Source organism: Palaemon carinicauda, chromosome 44, assembly GCF_036898095.1.
Source record: "Palaemon carinicauda isolate YSFRI2023 chromosome 44, ASM3689809v2, whole genome shotgun sequence".
Lineage (NCBI taxonomy): Eukaryota > Metazoa > Arthropoda > Malacostraca > Decapoda > Palaemonidae > Palaemon > Palaemon carinicauda.
The window spans coordinates 40872304-40891833 of record NC_090768.1 but is presented as its reverse complement, the minus strand read 5'-3'; the positions used below and the strand labels follow the sequence as shown (position 1 = coordinate 40891833).

The 19530-nt window shown below is 42.3% G+C and overlaps 1 protein-coding gene across 4 annotated transcripts in view; it reads left to right on the top strand.

Moving 5' to 3' along the window:
- Window positions 1-19530, top strand: part of LOC137634529 (zinc finger Ran-binding domain-containing protein 2) — a 49606-nt gene that overhangs the window by 7450 nt on the left and 22626 nt on the right. For 2 of the 4 annotated variants that reach the window (XR_011042520.1, XM_068366977.1), the window contains exons 3-5: window positions 2507-2611; window positions 7872-8037; window positions 17675-17894. Coding sequence is in view for 2 of the 4 variants with exons in the window: in XM_068366977.1 (XP_068223078.1) it covers window positions 2507-2611; window positions 7872-8037; window positions 17675-17894 (491 nt within the window). In the remaining 2 variants the exon portion in view is untranslated. The remainder of the gene's footprint in view (window positions 1-2506; window positions 2612-7871; window positions 8038-17674; window positions 17895-19530) is intronic. The other 2 variants (XR_011042521.1, XM_068366978.1) reach the window with 1 other exon arrangement.

Below are 19530 nucleotides of genomic sequence, written 5' to 3'. Positions count from 1 at the left end.
ATTCTAAAGTTTCTAATTTGCTTAGCCTTTCTATTCTTAAATTAAAAAGTTTTCTGTTTTCTCAACATTCCTATTCAAAAGAACTTTCCCATTTTCTCACTTGTATTCCAAAGAAGTTTCCAATTTTCTTAATCTGATTCAATGGATGTTTCACATTTTCTCAAAATATTTAAAGGAAGTTTCTCATTGTCTCAGATTTTTTTGTTCAAAGGAAGTTTTCCATTTTCTCAACATGAATTTCCCATTTTCTCAACATGAATTTCCCATTTTCTCAACATTTCTAGTCTAAGGAAGTTTCCCATTATCTCAACATTTCTATTCAAATGAAGTTTCCCATTTTCTCAACATTTCTATTCAAATGAAGTTTTCCATTTTCTTAACATTTCTATTCAAGGGAAGTTTCCCATTTTCTTAACATTGTTATTCTAAAGACATTCCCAATTTCTCAACTTTTGTATTCAAAGGAAGTTTCCCATTTTCTCAATATATTTAAGGGAAGTCTCCTTTTTCTCAATATCTTTAAAGGAAGTTTCCCATTTCTCAATATATTTAAAGTACATTTCCCATTTTCTTAGCTTTTGTATTCTAAAAATATTCATATTTTCTCAAGATTCCTGTTTAAAGGAATTTTCTCTTTTTCTCAACTTATATTCTTAAGAAATATCCCATTTTCTCAACATTCCAATTCAAAAGGATGTTTACCATTTTCTCAATATTCCTATTCAAGAGAACGTTACCATTTCCTCAACTTTTGTATTGTAAGAACCATTCCTGTTTAATGGATGTTTCACATTTACATTCCCATTTTCCCAATTTATATTCTGAATAAGTTTCCCAGTTTCACATTTTCTCAACATTCAAAGGAAGTCCCATTTTCTCAACATTCCTATTCAATTGAAGTTTCCTAATTTCTCAACATTCCTATTCAAATGAACATTCCCATTTTCTCAACATTTTTATTCTAAAAGTTTCACATTTCTTAATACATTCAAAGGAAGCTTCCCATTTTCTTAACATAGTATTCAAAGGCAGTTTCTAATTTTCTCAACTTTAGTATTTTAAGTTTCCCATTTTCTTAACATTCCCATTCTAAAGTTTCTAATTTTCCTAGCATGTCTATTCTTAATTTAAAAAGTTTCCTGTTTTCTCAACATTCCTATTCAAAGGAACTTGCCCTTTTTCTCACTTGTATTCCAAAGAAGTTTCCAATTTTCTTAATCTGATTCAATGGATGTTTCACATTTTCTCAAAATATTTAAAGGAAGGTTCTCATTGTCTCAGATTTTGTGTTCAAAGGAAGTTTTCCATTTTCTCAACATGAATTTCCCATTTTCTCAACATTTCTAGTCAAAGGAAGTTTCTCATTTTCTCAACACTTTTATTCAAAGGAAGTTTCCCATTTTCTCAACATTTCTATTTAAAGGAAGTTTCCCATTTTCTCAACATTTCTATTTAAAGGAAGTTTCCCATTTTCTTAATATTTCTATTCAAAGGAAGTTTCCCATTTTCTCAACATTGTTATTCTAAAGACATTCCCAATTTCTCAACTTTTGTATTCTAAGGAAGGTAACCATTTTCTTAACATTGCTATTCAAAGCATGTTTCACATTTTCTCATCATGTTCAAAGGAAGTAATATTTTCTCATTTTGTATTCTAGAGAAGTTTCCCATTTTCTCAACTTTAGTATTCACATAAAGTTTCTCGTTTTCTCAATGTTCATATTCAGAGGTAGTTTCATATTTGTAGTCATTTTTGAGTGACCCCTGTTTCTCTTTTATAATATAATTTTCTGAAGGTTAATTATGGTTTCCTATTATAGATGGTGAGTCATGTAACATAATGAGTGTTTGTTCAGTTAACAGTGCAATGAATCATCCGTCTGAAATGTGCCATTAAGATTTATAACAATAAACAAGTATTCAGTTTTTGTTTTTGAAATCCCAGTTTACTTGAATGAAGTGCTGGTTCTCGGTGCATTATAGATTCAAATCCTTTATGAAAGGGACTTCTAGAGTAATAAATCTTTGACTGCCATATATTAAACCATCTTTTTCCTATGATAGTCTCTCCGTGACTAGTAGGAATAATGGTCTTTGGTGTCAACTTTGACTGAGTTGGCCACCCATTAATTATTTGTTCATGCTACACACAATTCAGAATCTCATTGACTAGTCAATTGATTGACAGTCGGATATCTGCACCATATGTATTGCTTGTTCTAGTTTTATACTAAGACCAATTGTCGGTTGTTCACGAGACAAGTAATCGGAATAAACCACGTCTTTACCTGAACGATACTGTACAGTATTTTTGTATCACAAGCTTGAATGTGTAACAACATTCTTTGCAATGATAATGGTGGTTTACTTAATCACTACCGAATAATATCCTACAATGGCTTATGCTTACTAAATACAATGAAAGATTTACCAAATATATAAATACTGTAAGCTTTTCCAAGCCAAAAACCATAGCTAATCACTGTTTTTCTGTTTGCATATCTAGATTCAGCAGGGGTTAATTCTTTGGATACAAATGCTGCTGATATACCACCTTGGACCAAACCAGCACCTAAACCTGTCAGCAAAGCATCTTCTTCAATTTCAACAGGTTTGTTAGGGTCAAAAACTGGTCTGAGTCTTACCTTTGTGAGTAGCTTCTTTGAGAGCATCAAATGTATTCTGATGTTCACTCTCCCAGCTCAAGTCTACACCACACATTAGTAGCAGCCTCAAAGTGCTAGTTTTGTCAGACAAAAAAAGATTAAAGGGACCTAAATATTGAATAAAACCATCCAAACACAGTAATTCTGACTTCTTATTAGGAGCAGGTCATTTATGGGTGAACATCACACTTTCTTATATCTGGTTTCATTAAATCCTTTTGACCATATCAACCTATGAGACTCAACATTGTCCTTAAACATTTCATACTTTTTATACCTGAAAACTAGACCATATTTCTCTGTTATTTACTTGAGTTTATATATTGTTTCACTATATTTTTTTAAAGCTTTACCGAGTTTATGTATTGTTTCACTATATTTTTTAAAGCTTTACCGTTCATAATTACATTATCTGCTCTTGATATTACTGCACATCTTTACCAACTTTTTAAAGTACAGTACACATTATGCTACTTTTGTTTTTTAATTTCATGCTCCAGTAACCATGTTTTGTATATGTATCACCAAACTTATAAACTTATTTTGTCAAGTATCAGTATCTTATGATACTAGTGTTTTATAGCTTTATTCAGATCTCTAGTATCTAAATATATCCTAAGCTTTCCAGAGGCTTTCCTTAAAAATGCAAATAAGCTAACCCAAGCATAGGGAGTACCTATCATCAGGACATTTTGATATCGCATCAAGTGTCTCCATTTCCAATAATTTATCACAAATTTCTTCTTTTAATTTGAGAGGATACTTAGGCTACGTGGATGAGTTAAGCTTCAACAGGTATAGTGTCATCTTTAAGTTCAATTCTCTATTTCTGAGGGAGATGACCTATACTGTACCATAAAAACATTTATGGTATAATTCTTTCAACATTCTTTTGTCCCTAATGTATAACTGAACATTTGTTGATATACTTTCATTACAATTATTTATAATAAAAATGTCTGCCAAATTTTTCAATTGGACTACAAGCCAATATAGCTGGTCCATCTGTGTCATGTATATAAAATCTTTCAATAAGCCTTTCTGAGTTGGTAAATTGCTGTGGAACATAGATATAGCCTGCCATTTGAACAGGATTTATTTTTAACTTTGAACTAGGATAATTTACATCTGTAGATTTGTCTTGAGACATCTTATAATTAAATATTTTCATTGCCACCATAATCAGTTCTAATTCGTGTGTGTTGCATTGTCGAGTCTACTTTTAACTTAACCATTATACTCTACTGTTTGAACAACTGTGAGATCATTTACCTTAACAGTAATTTAGTCACAGTTGAGAATATCATCTCCAGTCAATATGATAGACCTTTGTTTTATTCTTTTAATTTTATTTCCTATTGATTAACCTGTTCCATGACTTCGATCTCTGGCAAAAAGGTTTGGACTTGATTGGTATGGACTTTGAATTCACTCTGCTGCAAAATGATATTCTAGGCCACATGATGAACAGTTGTTTCTAATGCAGGATGCTGTCTGGGAAGGATGCCTTGTACCACAGAACTTGCAGGAATGGGTCACCCTTGCTTGTACTCTACTAACTGAGGCTATTTGTACTCTGCATTGTAAATTTAGTATAAAAATTTTCTATTAACTTAGTCACATCAGCTCATCTAGTTTCAAATCCTATCCCATGATCAGGTTTTTAATCTTTTCTGGTAATACTTTGCCCTTAAATAACTAGAATGTAATTTGTTCATAATTGACGGAATTATTAGGGAATTTGCATAGGTTGTCCTTGGATTTATGCCTACAGAAAGTCGTCAAGGTGTTTACCTTTATTCTGTGTTAAAGTTTGAAGCTCATGCCTCATAACCCATTTATTAACAGTGCCTATCAAAAAACATCATCTGGATTTTACCTTTCATCATCAGTTAACATCCATGACAATTATGACTAGAGGACAAGAGGATGCAATGGTATTTCTATTCATTACTACAGAGCTTCATTTACTTTTGACAGGCTAAGAACCTATTTTTTTTTTCTTTTAGAATAAACACCTGAGGCCAACCACTAATTTTCAAATATATAAAACTGTATTTATCTCTTGTCTGTCATATAGCAAGGTATGCAAGTCCAGGATTTGCCTAGTGAGCTATTTCAGTGCACACGAAAGGCAGTAGTATTCACAATACATATAACAGCTCCTGTATAGAGGAACTTTTAATGTCATTACAGTATTAGATTAGATTAGATAACACTTATTTGTAAAAAAAAAAATTCACAAAATAATGCCAGTCTTCATATGCAGTTATATGATCTGCTGCTTCCCAAATATGGGTTTGAAGTGGCACTGAAATATTCTTTGACATCTTGAACTGAATCGGTAACCTGGTAAGTTAGATAGGCTAATCTAGTAAAACTGGCCATTGAGTACTTAGGTCAAAAGAAAGCATTCCTAAGAGTTTGGCTTTAAGCATATACAAACTGGTATAGATTGAAATCCTGTAACCAGTCTGGAAATTCATGAACAACGTATGAATAGCTTTTGATGTATTATGCAGGTATCATGGAAGTTTGACACACACACTTCCTTATCATGCTGATTGGCATCGCATATGATTCCACTTGTCATTAATGCCACAATTCAATCTCTGGAATTCCTAATATTCATAAGCTTACATTTTTGTTACTGCTTACACAGGTGCATTTCACAGCTTCCATATCAATGTGCTATGAACATATCATGAAACCAGGATTTCATTCATTCAGCCATGGTAGAAAGCATATTGATCACAAAGCCAGTGTACAAAAGATGAACATTATACAATAACCAGTACCATCCAACCAAATGTTCATTATTCTTGGTTGTGGTATTGTGAATGATAGCAGTATGGCATTTTTTTTACCTATCCCCTTGGTCTGAAAAGGATGGATAATTGCCCATCCATGCTTCTCTACAGTGAATTTGCCACGTATTTAGGAGGACCTCCCCTCAGACAATGACTTTGACCTCCATCGGTGGCCTTGTTACAAGACTGTACAACCTGTTGAGGCATTTCAGACTTGGGTAAGATGTCTTGGAGTATGAACAATCCTATTTCTCTTGATATATCTGTTTGCTGTAATAAGATATTCCTTCAAGCCATAGCAATTAGTTTGCCTTAAGCAGGTAAAACCTGAGGTTAGTATGATTTTGATGGGATTGAAATGACCCCTGATCAACCTCGAAGCATTGGATTATTTTGCTTGATGCTCTAGATGGCTATTTTAGGTTTGGCACCTATTTAAAAGCCTCTGGAATTGCAACCCTACTGTTCATTTAGAGATTATTTTCCTTCTTGCAGTTCTTTAAAACTTCTTCCTTCCTTAAAATCCTGTGAGGAAATGCTCATTGGGGAGGGAGTGTTTTTGATGGATTAGAAGGCTAAATAATCTCTGAGATCCCATTTGTTTTGAGTGGATGGGTGTCTTTTTCTTTTACTGATCTTTGTTGGTGTGAATCAGTCAAGTATGAAAGGATCTACTGTCCTTTTTGTCTCCCTTCCTGCAACATTTTGGTTGAAAAGCCTCCCATTCTTCTGGAATGGATTGGTTTTGGACTCTTCCTTGAGTTTATAGTAGTATGATGGCTTTTTGTTATCTTCTAAATTTCCTCTTTGTAATGTAAAGGGAATTGTATAGTGTACATTCATCAGCAGTTTTCTTCTTTTGCCTTTATAATGTCCAGAATTCTTTTCAACTTATATTTGTGGAGGAATGATGATCTATAATGATGAAGGCCCTTATGTTCAGTGAATAAAGGGAGAATCCTGAGTACAGTATAATGAAAACCATTATACCCCTACACTATTGGGGAGAATTCAGTCCAATGATGACTACAGTACGTTCAAGTTTCTTTCATGGCCAATAGGCAGTTTGGTCTTTTGAGAGATTCATGTCAAGCAAGAGGCTTCAAGGGGAGGAGTCCATCATGAGTCCACTAATTTTCTCATTTTATTATTCAGTTGACTATTATAATTTGGTATTCTCAACTAACTTAACCAGTCTCGTTTGTCAGACATGTCAATGTTTGGACCTATCCTTATACTTGTCCCCATTCAGTTTCCCTTATTATCTGGTCTTATTAAAGGAATTACGGGCAGTAATGTATAATTCTTAGTTAATCATCAAAAACCTCTTGGTAGGTATTTGATATTGTTGCATGATGAGGAAGGTCCAAAAGCTTGAAAATCAATCTTGTTCACTTTTTTCTGGACATTCTCTTCTTGAGAATTGTTCTAAGAAAGGACCCTACTTTGGAGTTGTCTTTGACTTGTGGTTAAGATTACACAGTTTCATTCCCGTGGATCTGCCTTAGGATAATTGAGAGTTGCCCTAGATAGGCCTTGGTGCCCTTTATTGGAATACTGTACTGACATTTTTTCCAAAAGCCACAAACTAGGAGATGTTTTTGTAAATATTTCCTTCGTACTTAGTGTACTTGAAGTAGTGATGGCTATCTAGTGTGAAGGATGACCTTGTTCCCCTCTCTTCAAGGGTTGTGGTAGACAATTGAAAATTTCCCTTCCTCGTTGTCTGTGAGTTGAGAGGCCAAGCATCACTCAAGCTGGCAGTTTCTAGTAGGGTCTGCAACTTCACCGTCTCTGTGAGCTAGGGATGCGGGAATTTGGGGAGGCCTCCCTTTGGAATCATCAGCAGCCATTGCCTGGCTCTCTCGGATCTTAGGTTAGGTGAGGGGTATGGGTGTTGATCATATGTATATGTTTTTGGTCTTTACAACAATTTCCTGACCCGGGTCTCTACGTCTCATGATCGATATCTAAATCTCTAAACTGAATATAGGTAACCCTGCCCTTTACTGTAGTTCAGATGGAACTAAAGATTTCACGTGTTGAGGTGGAGGTGTGGAAAACAGACCTCATTGTATTTCTAATATTTGATAAAATTAGGATATTAAGACCTCTTTGAACCTCTGGATGTTACTCAGTTCACTTTGTAGCTACCCAGGTATCTTCTGGACAGGAATAGCATTTTGCTGAAGTTTCATAAATGGGGTGTAGGTCTCTGAAATATTCTGTATGTAATGGCTCATTTGTAATACTGTATAGTGCTTCTTTTTATAGATTTATACCTTAAATTTGTTATGATTATCACTCCTAACATGTATTATGTTCAAATTAAATGTCTAACAACACTGTGTGTGTAAATACAAATTATTAACAACATAATTTTCTTTTGTAACAGAACGTGTAAGCTCTGGAGCAGGAGCGGCAGTTGGAGCAGGAGCAGCTGCCGCAGCTGCTGGTGCAGCAGCTGCTGAAAAGAAAAGACAGCTCGGCATGGAAATTGGTAAAGCAGCTGCTGAAAAGTCGCATGGTTTATTTAGTGCAGACGACTGGCAGTGCAGCAAGTAAGTATCCTATCTAAATATCAGTGAAATGTAATTTCTCTCCTTTCTAATCTTGGAATAAGTGTTACTATGCTAGGTGAACTAATATATGATTTCAATACGATTAATGTGCTTCTTTTTCCTGGATTAAGATTGTCCATGCAAAAATAGAAACCCTAGTGGTACAAAAACCTATAGTAACAGCATTTTTAAAATCAAACTAACTTAGAATTAGTGTCCCATAAAAAAATAAAGAATTCATAGATGTTTATATTTTAGTTTGTTCCGTAACCGAAATACAAACCACGCTATTTACAAAGGGTTATTACTTTTAGCGTAGCTGAAATGGCGAGCCATTAGAATTTAACGAGGGTGTATTACCCCCGCGCTAGTTAGCGGGGGGTAGGGGAGTGGTAGCTAGCTACCCCTCCTCCCCCTCACACACAGGTGAATACTCACTTTCACTTTTGGCTCGGACTGTGACAGACGTCTCTGTCTTGGTCCTCGTTTGGCAGCCATTGTCTGTTTTGTCTTTACTTAATCGCTTACTTTTCTTTTACTCAATATATATGTAAACATGTTTTCATGTTCGTATATATATTTGAGTATAGAAATAAGTAAGTTTCCTTTTCAGATGTGTGTGTGTAGTGTACGATATCTACGTGGAGGCCTCGGCAGTTAGGCCACCACGGCCTAATTTTATGGGTTGCGATCGAGTTTGACTTCGGTCTTTCTCTCTCTCTCTTGAGGTCGTTCACCCTTTTACTATGTTTTACTACGCCCTTGTAGCTTCCTTCCCGTGTGGGTGGGGTTGCTACGCCGTACATTTTGTCTCAATTAGTTTATGAATCTAATTGTAGTTGTTAATTTTTCAGCTTGTAGAACGATTCCTTTCGGGGTTTTCGTTTTTTCTTTAGTGTTCATTCATTTTTAAATTACATAATTACATAGTTACATAATTATAATTGTTATAATTCTGTTTTGGTTACAGCTCTCCTTCCGCGAGTGTAAGTGGTTGTGAGGGCACGTGCCTGTTGTGTAATTCTTGTTCCTTTTCCTCGGGATTCCTCTTCGGAGCCTTCCCGGGGGAATGAATGTGTACTAATATTATTTGTTTTATTTTTTTACAGTTACCGATCTAGTTCGTTTCTGTAATATAGCAACGGTGTGAGCTGTCTGGTTAAGTCCTGGGGATTCGGCTGTTGCTGCCTCCCCCCCTTGTATTGTCGTCAGGGGCGTGTCTCCTTCTACTGGTAGTACTCCCGTGTCGACGGACAGCTCTCCAGTTCATTTTAGAACAGTCAGGAGGCTTGCCTCCTTGGGCGGATAACTTTCCTTCCGAGGGAAGTTTTTTTTTCCTGTCCAGGCTTGAGCTTTTCCTCTTTTGGGGGGTTCTTCTCTTGCCTTTTTTTCGTGCGACTATGCTCTTGGTGCTGAGCGGTCGCACCTGCAGTTTCGCTCAAGGGGCTGGGCAACTGCAGGAGCTCCTCTTCGGAGGATTGCCCCTTTTAGGTCACTGGCTGACCAGTCTCTTCCACGAAGTGTTTCTCTTTCGTTCGCGAGAGAGTACACTCATAGAGACTCCTCTTCGGAGGTTTCTTCTGTTGCTGTTGCTGTTGCTGTTGGCCTCCCTCGCCGTAAGGCCCTCCGTCCGCCTCGTCGTAAGGGCCTCTCATCTCCCTATAAGGGTGCTTGAGGCGCCTTTTTGAATCTCCGTTTGCAGCCTACAACTTCTTTTTCTCGATCTTCCGTCTTGGTGCAGATGGACAGCAGTCTAATCTCGTCTTCCGACGGGCAACGGTCTTCCCGACGGACAACGGTCTTCCCGACGGACAGCGGTCTTCCGACGGACATCAGTCTCCCGGCGGACAACGATCTCTTCGGGGCAAAGGGTTGCCCCCACGGGGGTTCTTCCCTTGCGTGTCAGGGTTTCCCTGCGCGCCCTTCTGCTCATCAGCGCTCTCCTGTTCGTCAGCGCTTTCAAGATGATCTTCCCTGCGGTTCCTGTTACGTGCCCTGTGCGCCCACGTTCGCCCTCGCGATCTAGAACTTCGGTTCAGGTCGGGGTCAAGGACTCTTCTTCTTTGCGCAGGCTTCCACGCGTAGCCTTCTGCTCGTCAGCGATCATCAGCTCGTCAGCGATCATCAGCTCGTCAGCGATCATCAGCTCGTCAGCGATCGTCAGCTCGTCAGCGATCATCAGCTCGTCAGCGATCGTCAGCTCGCCAGCGATCGTCAGCTCGCCAGCGATCTCCGGATCGCCCACGTGTGTTACAGCTGGCACGCCAACGTTCTCCAACACTTCTGAAGGAACATGGTTCGCCAGCTACTAGCTCAACTGCGGATGCTGATCGCCATCGCGCGACCCTCAACTGCGGATGCTGATCGCCATCGCGCGACCCTCAACTGCAGATGCTGATCGCCATCGCGCGACCCTCAACTGCGGATGCTGATCGCCATCGCGCGACCCTCAACTGCGGATGCTGATCGCCATCGCGCAACCCTCAACTGCGGAGGCTGATCGCACGACCCTGCATGATCGCCCGCTTACGCATGCTGCTCCTCATCGCACAACCCTGAACGATCGCCCTCCTGCAGATGCTGATCACCATCGCACCCTTTCACGCGATCATTTACCTGCGCATGCTGCTCGCCATCGCACAACCCTGAACGATTGCCCGCTTACGCATGCTGCTCCTCATCGCACCACCCTGAACGATCGCCCTCCTGCAGATGCTGATCACCATCGCACCCTTTCACGCGATCATTCACCTGCGCATGCTGCTCGCCATCGCACAACCCTGAACGATTGCCCGCTTACGCATGCTGCTCCTCATCGCACAACCCTGAACGATCGCCCTCTTGCGGATGCTGATCACCATCGCACCCTTTCACGCGATCATTCACCTGCGCATGCTGCTCGCCATCGCACAACCCTGCACGATTGCCCGCTTACGCATGCTGCTCCTCATCGCACAACCCTGAACGCTCGCCCTCTTGCGGATGCTGATCACCATCGCACCCTTTCACGCGATCATTCACCTGCGCATGCTGCTCGCCATCGCACAACCCTGAACGATTGCCCGCTTACGCATGCTTCTTCACCTACGCGGCAGCACGATCCCTCGCCGTCACGCCATCGCTTGCGTTCGTCGCCTCGAACACGTGTTCATTTACCTGCCCACCCTCACGCCCATTCGCCTGCGTGCCCGCGCGATCGCTCGCCTGCGCGCCCGCGCGATCGCTCGCCTGCGCGCCCGCGCGATCGCTCGCCCGCGCGACCGCTCGCCCGCGCGACCGCTCGCCTGCGCGCCCGCGCGACCATTCGCCTTTGCGCGACCGTTCGCCCTCGCGCGACCATAGTTCGCGGCGAATTCCACAGCCGGTGGTAGCAGCAGGGACGCGTGCTCCTAGGCGGCACTCGGGATCACCTCCATCCAAGCACAGGTTGGTAGTGCAGGACGAAGACAGGTCAGTACAGCATTCTTCCCACCTTCTTTTCAGGCAGGAACCGTCGTGTCCTCTCCAAAGGATCGCCCGATCCCTTTCACCTTAGCGAGGATTTCGGACTCTGTGTCCTTGGAGCAGCAGACATGGTTTGATCCGCTGGCACGGGCGTTAATGAGGGTTATGAAACCAGCACTCACCGGCCAGGGTAACAAACCAGCGGCTGTCTCTCCTACGCTGAAGAGAAAGAGAGGAGTGGACTTCGTGGTGACTTCCCCCAGGGCGAAGTTGGTTCCCAAGAGATTGGTCTCGAGGGTTCCCTCTCCTGCACGAGTACTCTCTCCTTCTCCCGCCCTGGAAGGATTTTTGGCGGGGGGGCTTTCCGTTCAAGATTTCTCCATCGGACAAGGGGTGACTGCTTACCTCTTCCTCTGGGAGCTTACCAGGTTCTTTCCCTCCTCGGTTACGGCCCGAGGTTTGGTTCAAGGAAGCTACAGGAAGATCAAGGGTACTTTCCTCCTCTCGAGCTCAGGCACCTTGGCCTTTCGTCATTAAGTATCTACTTGCGGACAAGCTCGATGTTGTACCATCTGGACGCGCTGACTGAAGGCTTCCTTCGGGTGTCTCATCTGTGGAGGTCAACGACCTCAGACACCCTTCCATCCTTGAGAAGAGTTTTGTCTTTGCCCAAGGACAGAGACTTAGACATCTGCTGTGCGGAGTAAATCGACTTCCGGTTTCACTCCTCCAAGGCGCTTTCTTCCAGACTCTGCAGGGCTCCAGCTCCCTTTTCTTTCAACCACGTCGGCCTAAGTTATCGGCTACGACAACTGGGACAAGGTGTCCAATTGCAGTTTCCTCCTGTCAGGAACAGATGGCACGGGAGACTCCCCCGGGGGGGCATAGTCCTAAAAGGAGTTCACGAACTCTAGGATTGCAGGTTTTTTCGCTGGGAGGATGCTTAAGGTTACTCATCCGAATGACAGCTTCCCGATGCCCATTCCCGCACAATCTCTGTGAGTAGCCAAGGATATCGCGCCTGCCGTCTCTGTCAGCGAATTCAGTGTCTCTGAACCTCTATGCCATAGCATCAGCAGAGTTGCCCGGTTGGGCAGAATGATCCATACCTTAGGCGAAGGTCTTCCTTAGGATCATCGACGGCTTCACCCCCGGCCCCCTCAGTCGATCCTTTCTTGTAAGGAAGGATCTGAGAGGGGATGTCCATAGTCGACCTCTCAGCCCTGATCAAGTTTGTCGAACAAACTTCGGCCAGCGTAGACCAGCAGAATCGATCAGACTGGTAACGAGGCGACAGGACTCCTTTAACCCTGGATCGGAAGGACGGGTACTTTCAGTTTCCATTCCATCCATCTTCCAGGGTGCTCGTCGAATTCAGCCTAAACTGCAAGTATTCCTGCTTATGATGCAGTGTGGCTATCCCGCCGTGGCATAGCAGGTTTGTTTCCCCAGAGAACTCTCCCTGCCTTCCTCTTGGCCGCTCAGGTGCAGACTTCCGCCTCCTCTGCTGTTTGGAGGGCTGGTCAACTCCGGTAGGCTCGGGTTTCGACCTTCTTCAGCGCCGGGAAAAGCTTCCGAATGCTGACCATGAGTGTGGGCTCATGGTATTTTGCTTGGAGCCTTCTCTTCCTCTGCCTCAACATCTGGAGTATCTGGCCATGATATTGAGTCAACCGCCTTACCACGTTGGAAACCCCGCTTCTCGTCCGTCCAGCGAGGTTAAGCAACGTCGGTACTTGGATGGGTGACCACCTGGGGACGCCAGATTCTGTTACCACATCCTCCGAGTCTTCCTTTCGGTTGACTGTGGCAAGACTGAGGAGAGTCGCAGTACCTGTTCTCAGTCAAGCAGAGTTTTCAGCCCTACCTTGGAACGTTTCCTAGTTCTTCTTTCCTCATTGACCCGTTTATAGTCCGAACGGTCGCCTCAGGATAAGTTCCATGTGGGGCGATCCAAGTTCCGGTGGCTTCAGGCAATGTTTAACCGGACTCCCTGGCCCTATGGGACCAGCGGAACTATTAAACCTGCAATGGGTGTTGACCTATGGAGCCTCTTGATGGTAGTGGATATTCTCGTCCTTTCCCCACATTCTTGATGCGGTTCTCGGACTCGTCAAAGGAAAGGGGGGGGGGGGGGCATGTTCCGGTCCAGGCCTATGGTCAAGACCTGAAGGATACCTCTCCATCATTCAGGCAGGCTTAAGGGCCTTAGTCTGGCCCCTCTTCAGATCCTACCGCTCCTGCCAAGTCGCCTCGTTGCGTGTCGACTTCATGCTAACCAGCAGGGGACGCATTTTCACACCTTCACATCTTGCAGTAGAGATACCGGGATGATTGAGATTCTCTCAATTCCACCATCGGCTCTCTCATTCCAGGCAGGGGAATGTTTCTCTCAGACTATCCGAGCAGAGCCTCATAGAGAGAGTGTACCTAGGGGTCTTTGACCTTGGGTAACCAGCAAGTGCTGGTCTGGGGGACCTGATCGCGACAGCTTGGAACCTCAAGCTTCCGCTAGTTTTCCCCCCAGTCTCAGACCCCGAGACTCTGGCAAGATGCATTCCGGTGATGGTGGGACAACTTCGACGCCTGCGTCTTCCCTCCTTTTTGTCTGCGGACAATGGGTCTCGACAAAACCAGGTTGTCTGTCAACCTTTCAATGGGAGAGCTCCACTGGGACTATGCACAGAACGGTTTCTGGACCCTCTGCTTCCCCTGACGGAACTCCCGGGAGAGCTTCTCCCACGGCGCAGACTACTCAAGCAACCACACTGCGACATCTCTCCCGAACCGGGGCGTCGCTTCGGCTTCATGCCTGGAGACACTACGCTTCCTCCTCTAGAAGAGACAACCCGCTACAGTCGCGGTACGGAGGTCGCGTCATCTGCGATAGTCATCCACAGGGGTCTCCCAGGCAAAGTGAAGAGTCTAAGGTGGTTGGTGCCGTGGGAGATATACCTCTTCCCGTGAGGCCTCTTCTCCAGCAATAACGGTCTTATTGCCTTTCGGCGGGAGGAAACTCCTTTCCGCTCTCGGCAATGAAGCCTGTCGCTCAGCCTTTCCCTGACCTTCAGGCTTAAAGGAATAACTTTTTCCTGCCCGCTGGATCTATCCTCGCTCATGCGAAGCTACGATCGTCCCTGCCCTAGTCGGAGGAAGACCTCCAACTTGGAGCATGGCTCGGACTTTTAGTCCTTTAAGAGATCTTCTCAAGACCCTTTTACGACAGGCCTCGGATTGTATTCCGCCTTGGGTCTTCTGCTCACTCTGGCCACGGCCAGTGTGTAAGCAATCTTCTTGGTCTCTTACTACTCCCCCCCTTTCTAAGGAAGAGGGGAAGGCAACATTCAGGCTCGCTCCTGAGTTGTTGGCTAGACTCAGAATCTGAGGGTCCCGACCCTTCGGTCCGATTCATTCAAGATTTCGAGTCTCCATTCTGTGTCTGATGTCCCAAGACCTTCTCTTTCTTGCCAGTACAGGAATCGAGAGGTTAGCGCTGGGAACAGCTGCAGTTTGGCCTCAGTTGCAGCCGATTTGGGAACACAAGGAGGACATGGGGGGAGAGTCACCAGTATACCTCTTCAGCCCGGACTCAAGGACATTCATCTCGACCTGTCTTCAGACCCTCCCCCGTCACGTCGCCCTACAGCACGATGTTGGATACATCGCAACGTCCCTCGCCTTCGAGTAATACTACTCTGTGACGCAGGTGCTACAAGCTGGAGTCTGGAAGCGTCTGATGACCTTCGCAGCCCGCTTCCTGCAGGGCGTGACCCACAGGAGTCTCGATACGTTTTCTATCGCTCTGTGGTGGCTACACAACAGCTGGTCTAACCTCAGGCTCCTTTTTGGACAGGTAGCAGAAGGTTGAGGGCATTGTTATCAGGTTTTAGTCTGCATGAACGAAAGAAGTATGTCTGGCCCTTACTTCTTTCTTCATCATCCCCTCTACGGGGAAGCAGCATCCTGGTCTCTGCATAGCTGACCTCGAACCTCTGCAGGTAAACCATGCTTCCTTGTGTTCCGAGTATTGAGTCAATACTGTCGCGTCCCCCATACCCTGACGAGGTGGTATTGGGAACGTCCTAACCCAGAGTTCCTTCTGGAACTCCAGGTCAACTGCCTAAGACGGGTCACACTTCTTCCTTCACACACAAGCTTACGTAGGCCACATGGTTCCTTGCGGTGCAAGGAACTTGTGAGGTGCAGGGACTCCTTTTCTCGAGTGCGACTCACTCGGATTCTGAGTCCCCGGGTAAAGCCAAAGCCAGTATGGCTGGGGACTTTCCACCCTTCCTAAGGGATAAGTCACCCTTTGTAAATAGCGTGGTTTGTATTTCGGTTACGGAACAAATGACAAATTCGAAGATAATTTGTATTTTTCCTAACCATACAAACCTTAGCTATTTACACATATTTGCCCGCCAGCCCTGTCCCCCAAGACAAGTCCTACCTCTAAGTGAAAGTGAGTATTCACCTGTGTGTGAGGGGGAGGAGGGGTAGCTAGCTACCACTCCCCTACCCCCCGCTAACTAGCGCGGGGGTAATACACCCTCGTTAAATTCTAATGGCTCGCCATTTCAGCTACGCTAAAAGTAATAACCCTTTGTAAATAGCTAAGGTTTGTATGGTTAGGAAAAATACAAATTATCTTCGAATTTGTCATTTTATAGAACTTATTAACTATTATTATAGATGAGGTTCCACATAGAAACCTATGTTTACAAATACTATTCGTAGGGGCAGCTACTCTGAGGAGTATCCTGCCATAGAGGAAGGAATGAAGTAATCGTTCTTGTTTAGTCTCTAGAAAACCTGGATATTCTTCTTCATCCACAAGGGCAAATACATTGCAGAGTTACATATGCACTCAATCAAAGTGAGGAAAATTGGGCCAGTAGTTCATGCAGAAGAAAAGGCATCAATCTGCTCAACTTCCTCATTCCTTCCTGTGTGATTTCCTCCATTTTGTCATCACAGTAGGTTGCCTGTCCTCACCTTGGAAGATTTAGATCTGTGATAGTCTCTCCTTTTGGCTAAAAGAAAGTGTTTTGAGAGCCTAAAGTGATGTGACATTTTCTATTAACTTCTTTTTTCCCGTTTGTATGGGTAAGCACGGTTGCCTTCTTTTTTGAAGGACTTGGCTTTGGAGTAGACCGTAGCGACAACTGGTGATAAAAAATACGCTTGAATGCAGTTCTCCAGGATTATATCATTCTCTATTAATTTTACCTTTAGTTGCATATTTGGATTACCTACTATTAATTACAATATACAATATGGTCCAGCCATATTATCTGTGGGGAATGTTGCAGAGTCCTCTTTCTCGATCTTCACTATCATTTATTGGACTGTTTAGAAACGTCTAGGATAATTAATATTGTCACTTGATGGTTAATGTCCTTTATGAATTCTAAAAACTTATGTGGTTCCTTTCCCTGTATTTTACAGGATTTTACTCATTGCTTTTGACACAAGGTAGTGCATTAAGAATTGGTTCCCGACACATTCACAGTCCACCAAGTACTCTTAGTGGATTCTGTAAGTGTATGTAAATACTCGGAGATGTTCAGCATCCCTCTTGAATGGAATTCAAGCTTCTATGGGATTAGAGAGGTTGAGATGAAACACTGTCCTTCTTAACACCGAAGTACTTGTAAGGGTTAGTGCTATCAGTATGTACTGTAGGCATTACTTAGGGTCTGTGCTTTGTCTCTTCAGTCCTTAGGTGTACTTAAATACTTTCTTGTTGTCTAATCTTTCTTGATATATACTTCATAGTGCAACTGCAGGTTGTTGCTTCAGTTGGACTTGGTGCTGGATGTCCAAAATTCATAAATCCAAATCTTCCACATAAGTTTAATATTGAGCATACATGATTGACCACCTCAAAGCCCATCAAATCTTACTACTTTGCATAGTTTTCATGAAAAGGAAAAGTTTTGGGTGGGGCATAATTAGATTTAGATGGTACTAGCAAAGAGGCACTAGATTCTTTTTTGGCAGGCGAATCGCTGATAATGCATTAGCTGTTGAATTACAATTGTAGGAATATTTATATATGATCATTAGTTTTTTCTTTAAGAACCTTAATGTTATAAAAAATTTTATAAAAAAAATTCCTAAATAATGCAAAAAGTTACAAATTCAATATAATAGTACACTATTTTAATAAAACTACATTTACCTTTCTCAGATGTGGAAATGTTAATTGGGCCCGACGACAAACGTGTAATATGTGCAATGCCCCTAAATTTGGTGATTTAGAAGAAAGGACAGGTTATGGGGGTGGATTTAACGAGCGTGAGGGTGTTGAATATATTCATCGTGATGAGTCAGATGATGAATTTGATGAATTTGGACGAAAGAAGAAAAAGTTCAGAAACAAAAGACCATCTGGAAGTGAAGACAAAAAGGTAAGTTATTTCACTTGTTTTATGTATTTGCAATTCAAATTTATGTGGTTATTACAGGTTACATGTACTGGTAGAGTACAAAATTTGTACCTACAAGTTACATTAAGAAGGTTAGCAATATTGATAAGCCAAAAGAAAAGTTATTTGAACCAGGATAGAATAAGGAAAAAGATTGTTGCAATATACGATAGTATTGTGCATATGTATGATTTAATCTGTCAGTACTGTATGGCAATATCACTGATGTACCATACTAAAAAGTAAAGAAGCACTTTAAAGAACTGATGTAGCCAAAGGAGTGAAAGTGCTAACAAAACAAAGAACTAGACAATAGAAAAGGTAGAAAAGTTTTTGCTGATTTGGATAAATGAGTCTGTTATCAGGCGCTAATATTTTAGAAGCCATAATATTGCGAGAAGGCCGAGCAGCTACCTACAAACATTCTTATAAACATCCCAAAAACAATTTCTAATACTGGTTTTTGTAAGACCAATTATGGTGGGTTCGATATATTTGAAAGGAAATGTGGTGCACTTATTGTAGTTGCACTTGGGAAGGTGCTACCTCAAACAGAGATACCACTGAGAAAAATGGGAATTTTAGAGTATGGAGAGGCTTGGTGGTATATTCACAACAAATTTCCAAGTTTGACTTGAAGCATAATCTGGAAGAATATGCCAGAAGACCTACATAAATCAAGGAGGAGGATATGTTTCAGGAAAATAATCCTATGAAGGATAGGCTAACTGTTTTTGTGGAGGAATGTAACTTGGGGCTTCATCGTCAAGGTCTTACTGTACTTGTGTATCATTCAGAAAATCGAGGGTTTAAAGGTTTAAATGCCGCTCATGAATGACGGGCAAGGGACAGTGACATTGCCCTATCATGAAGGACAATGCCCTAGAGACTGACTATATACACACATGATCAGCGCCCAAGCCCCCTCTCCACCCAAGCTAGGATCAAGGAGGGCCAGGCAATGGCTACTGATGATTCGGCAGATAGACCTAAAGGCTTTCCCAAACCCCCATCCTTAGCTCACAAGGATGGTGAGGTTGCAGTGACCAAAGGAACTAACGAGTTTGAGCAGGACTTGAACCCCAGTCTGGCGTTCACCAGTAAGGGATGTTACCACATCGGGAACCACAAGCCTAAGAAGAAAAATATCCTAAACAAATTGAAAATTAGGGGGCGAGTCAAAAATAAATCAAACCAGTACTTTCATTGGAGGGTTGCAATGTTATGTAACATCTTGGACTTTCCATCTTGAACCCCTCTTATATAGTACTGTATTGTAAAAAAAATTTGGTTGGTATAGGTGCTCTGGTAATAATGATAATGCCACTAATAGTATGAGGCTTATTGAAGTTCAGAAGTGTGTTTAGTGAAGTATTTGCATTTTAGAAGGTACCTTGTACATATTGTAGTTATATTTCTATGAACCTCCCACAATGTTCATATTGCTGATTCTGCAGAACCTCAGTTTATCATTGTTTACCCTTAAAATTTATTAAAAGATTTTAATTTCCTCTCTACTTTAAACAAAATATATACTTTTAGTAATGTACTGGTAATAAAATAGTCTGGTGGTTAATGTAAGAAGTGCCAGGGATTCTATATTATTCAGTTTTCTGTC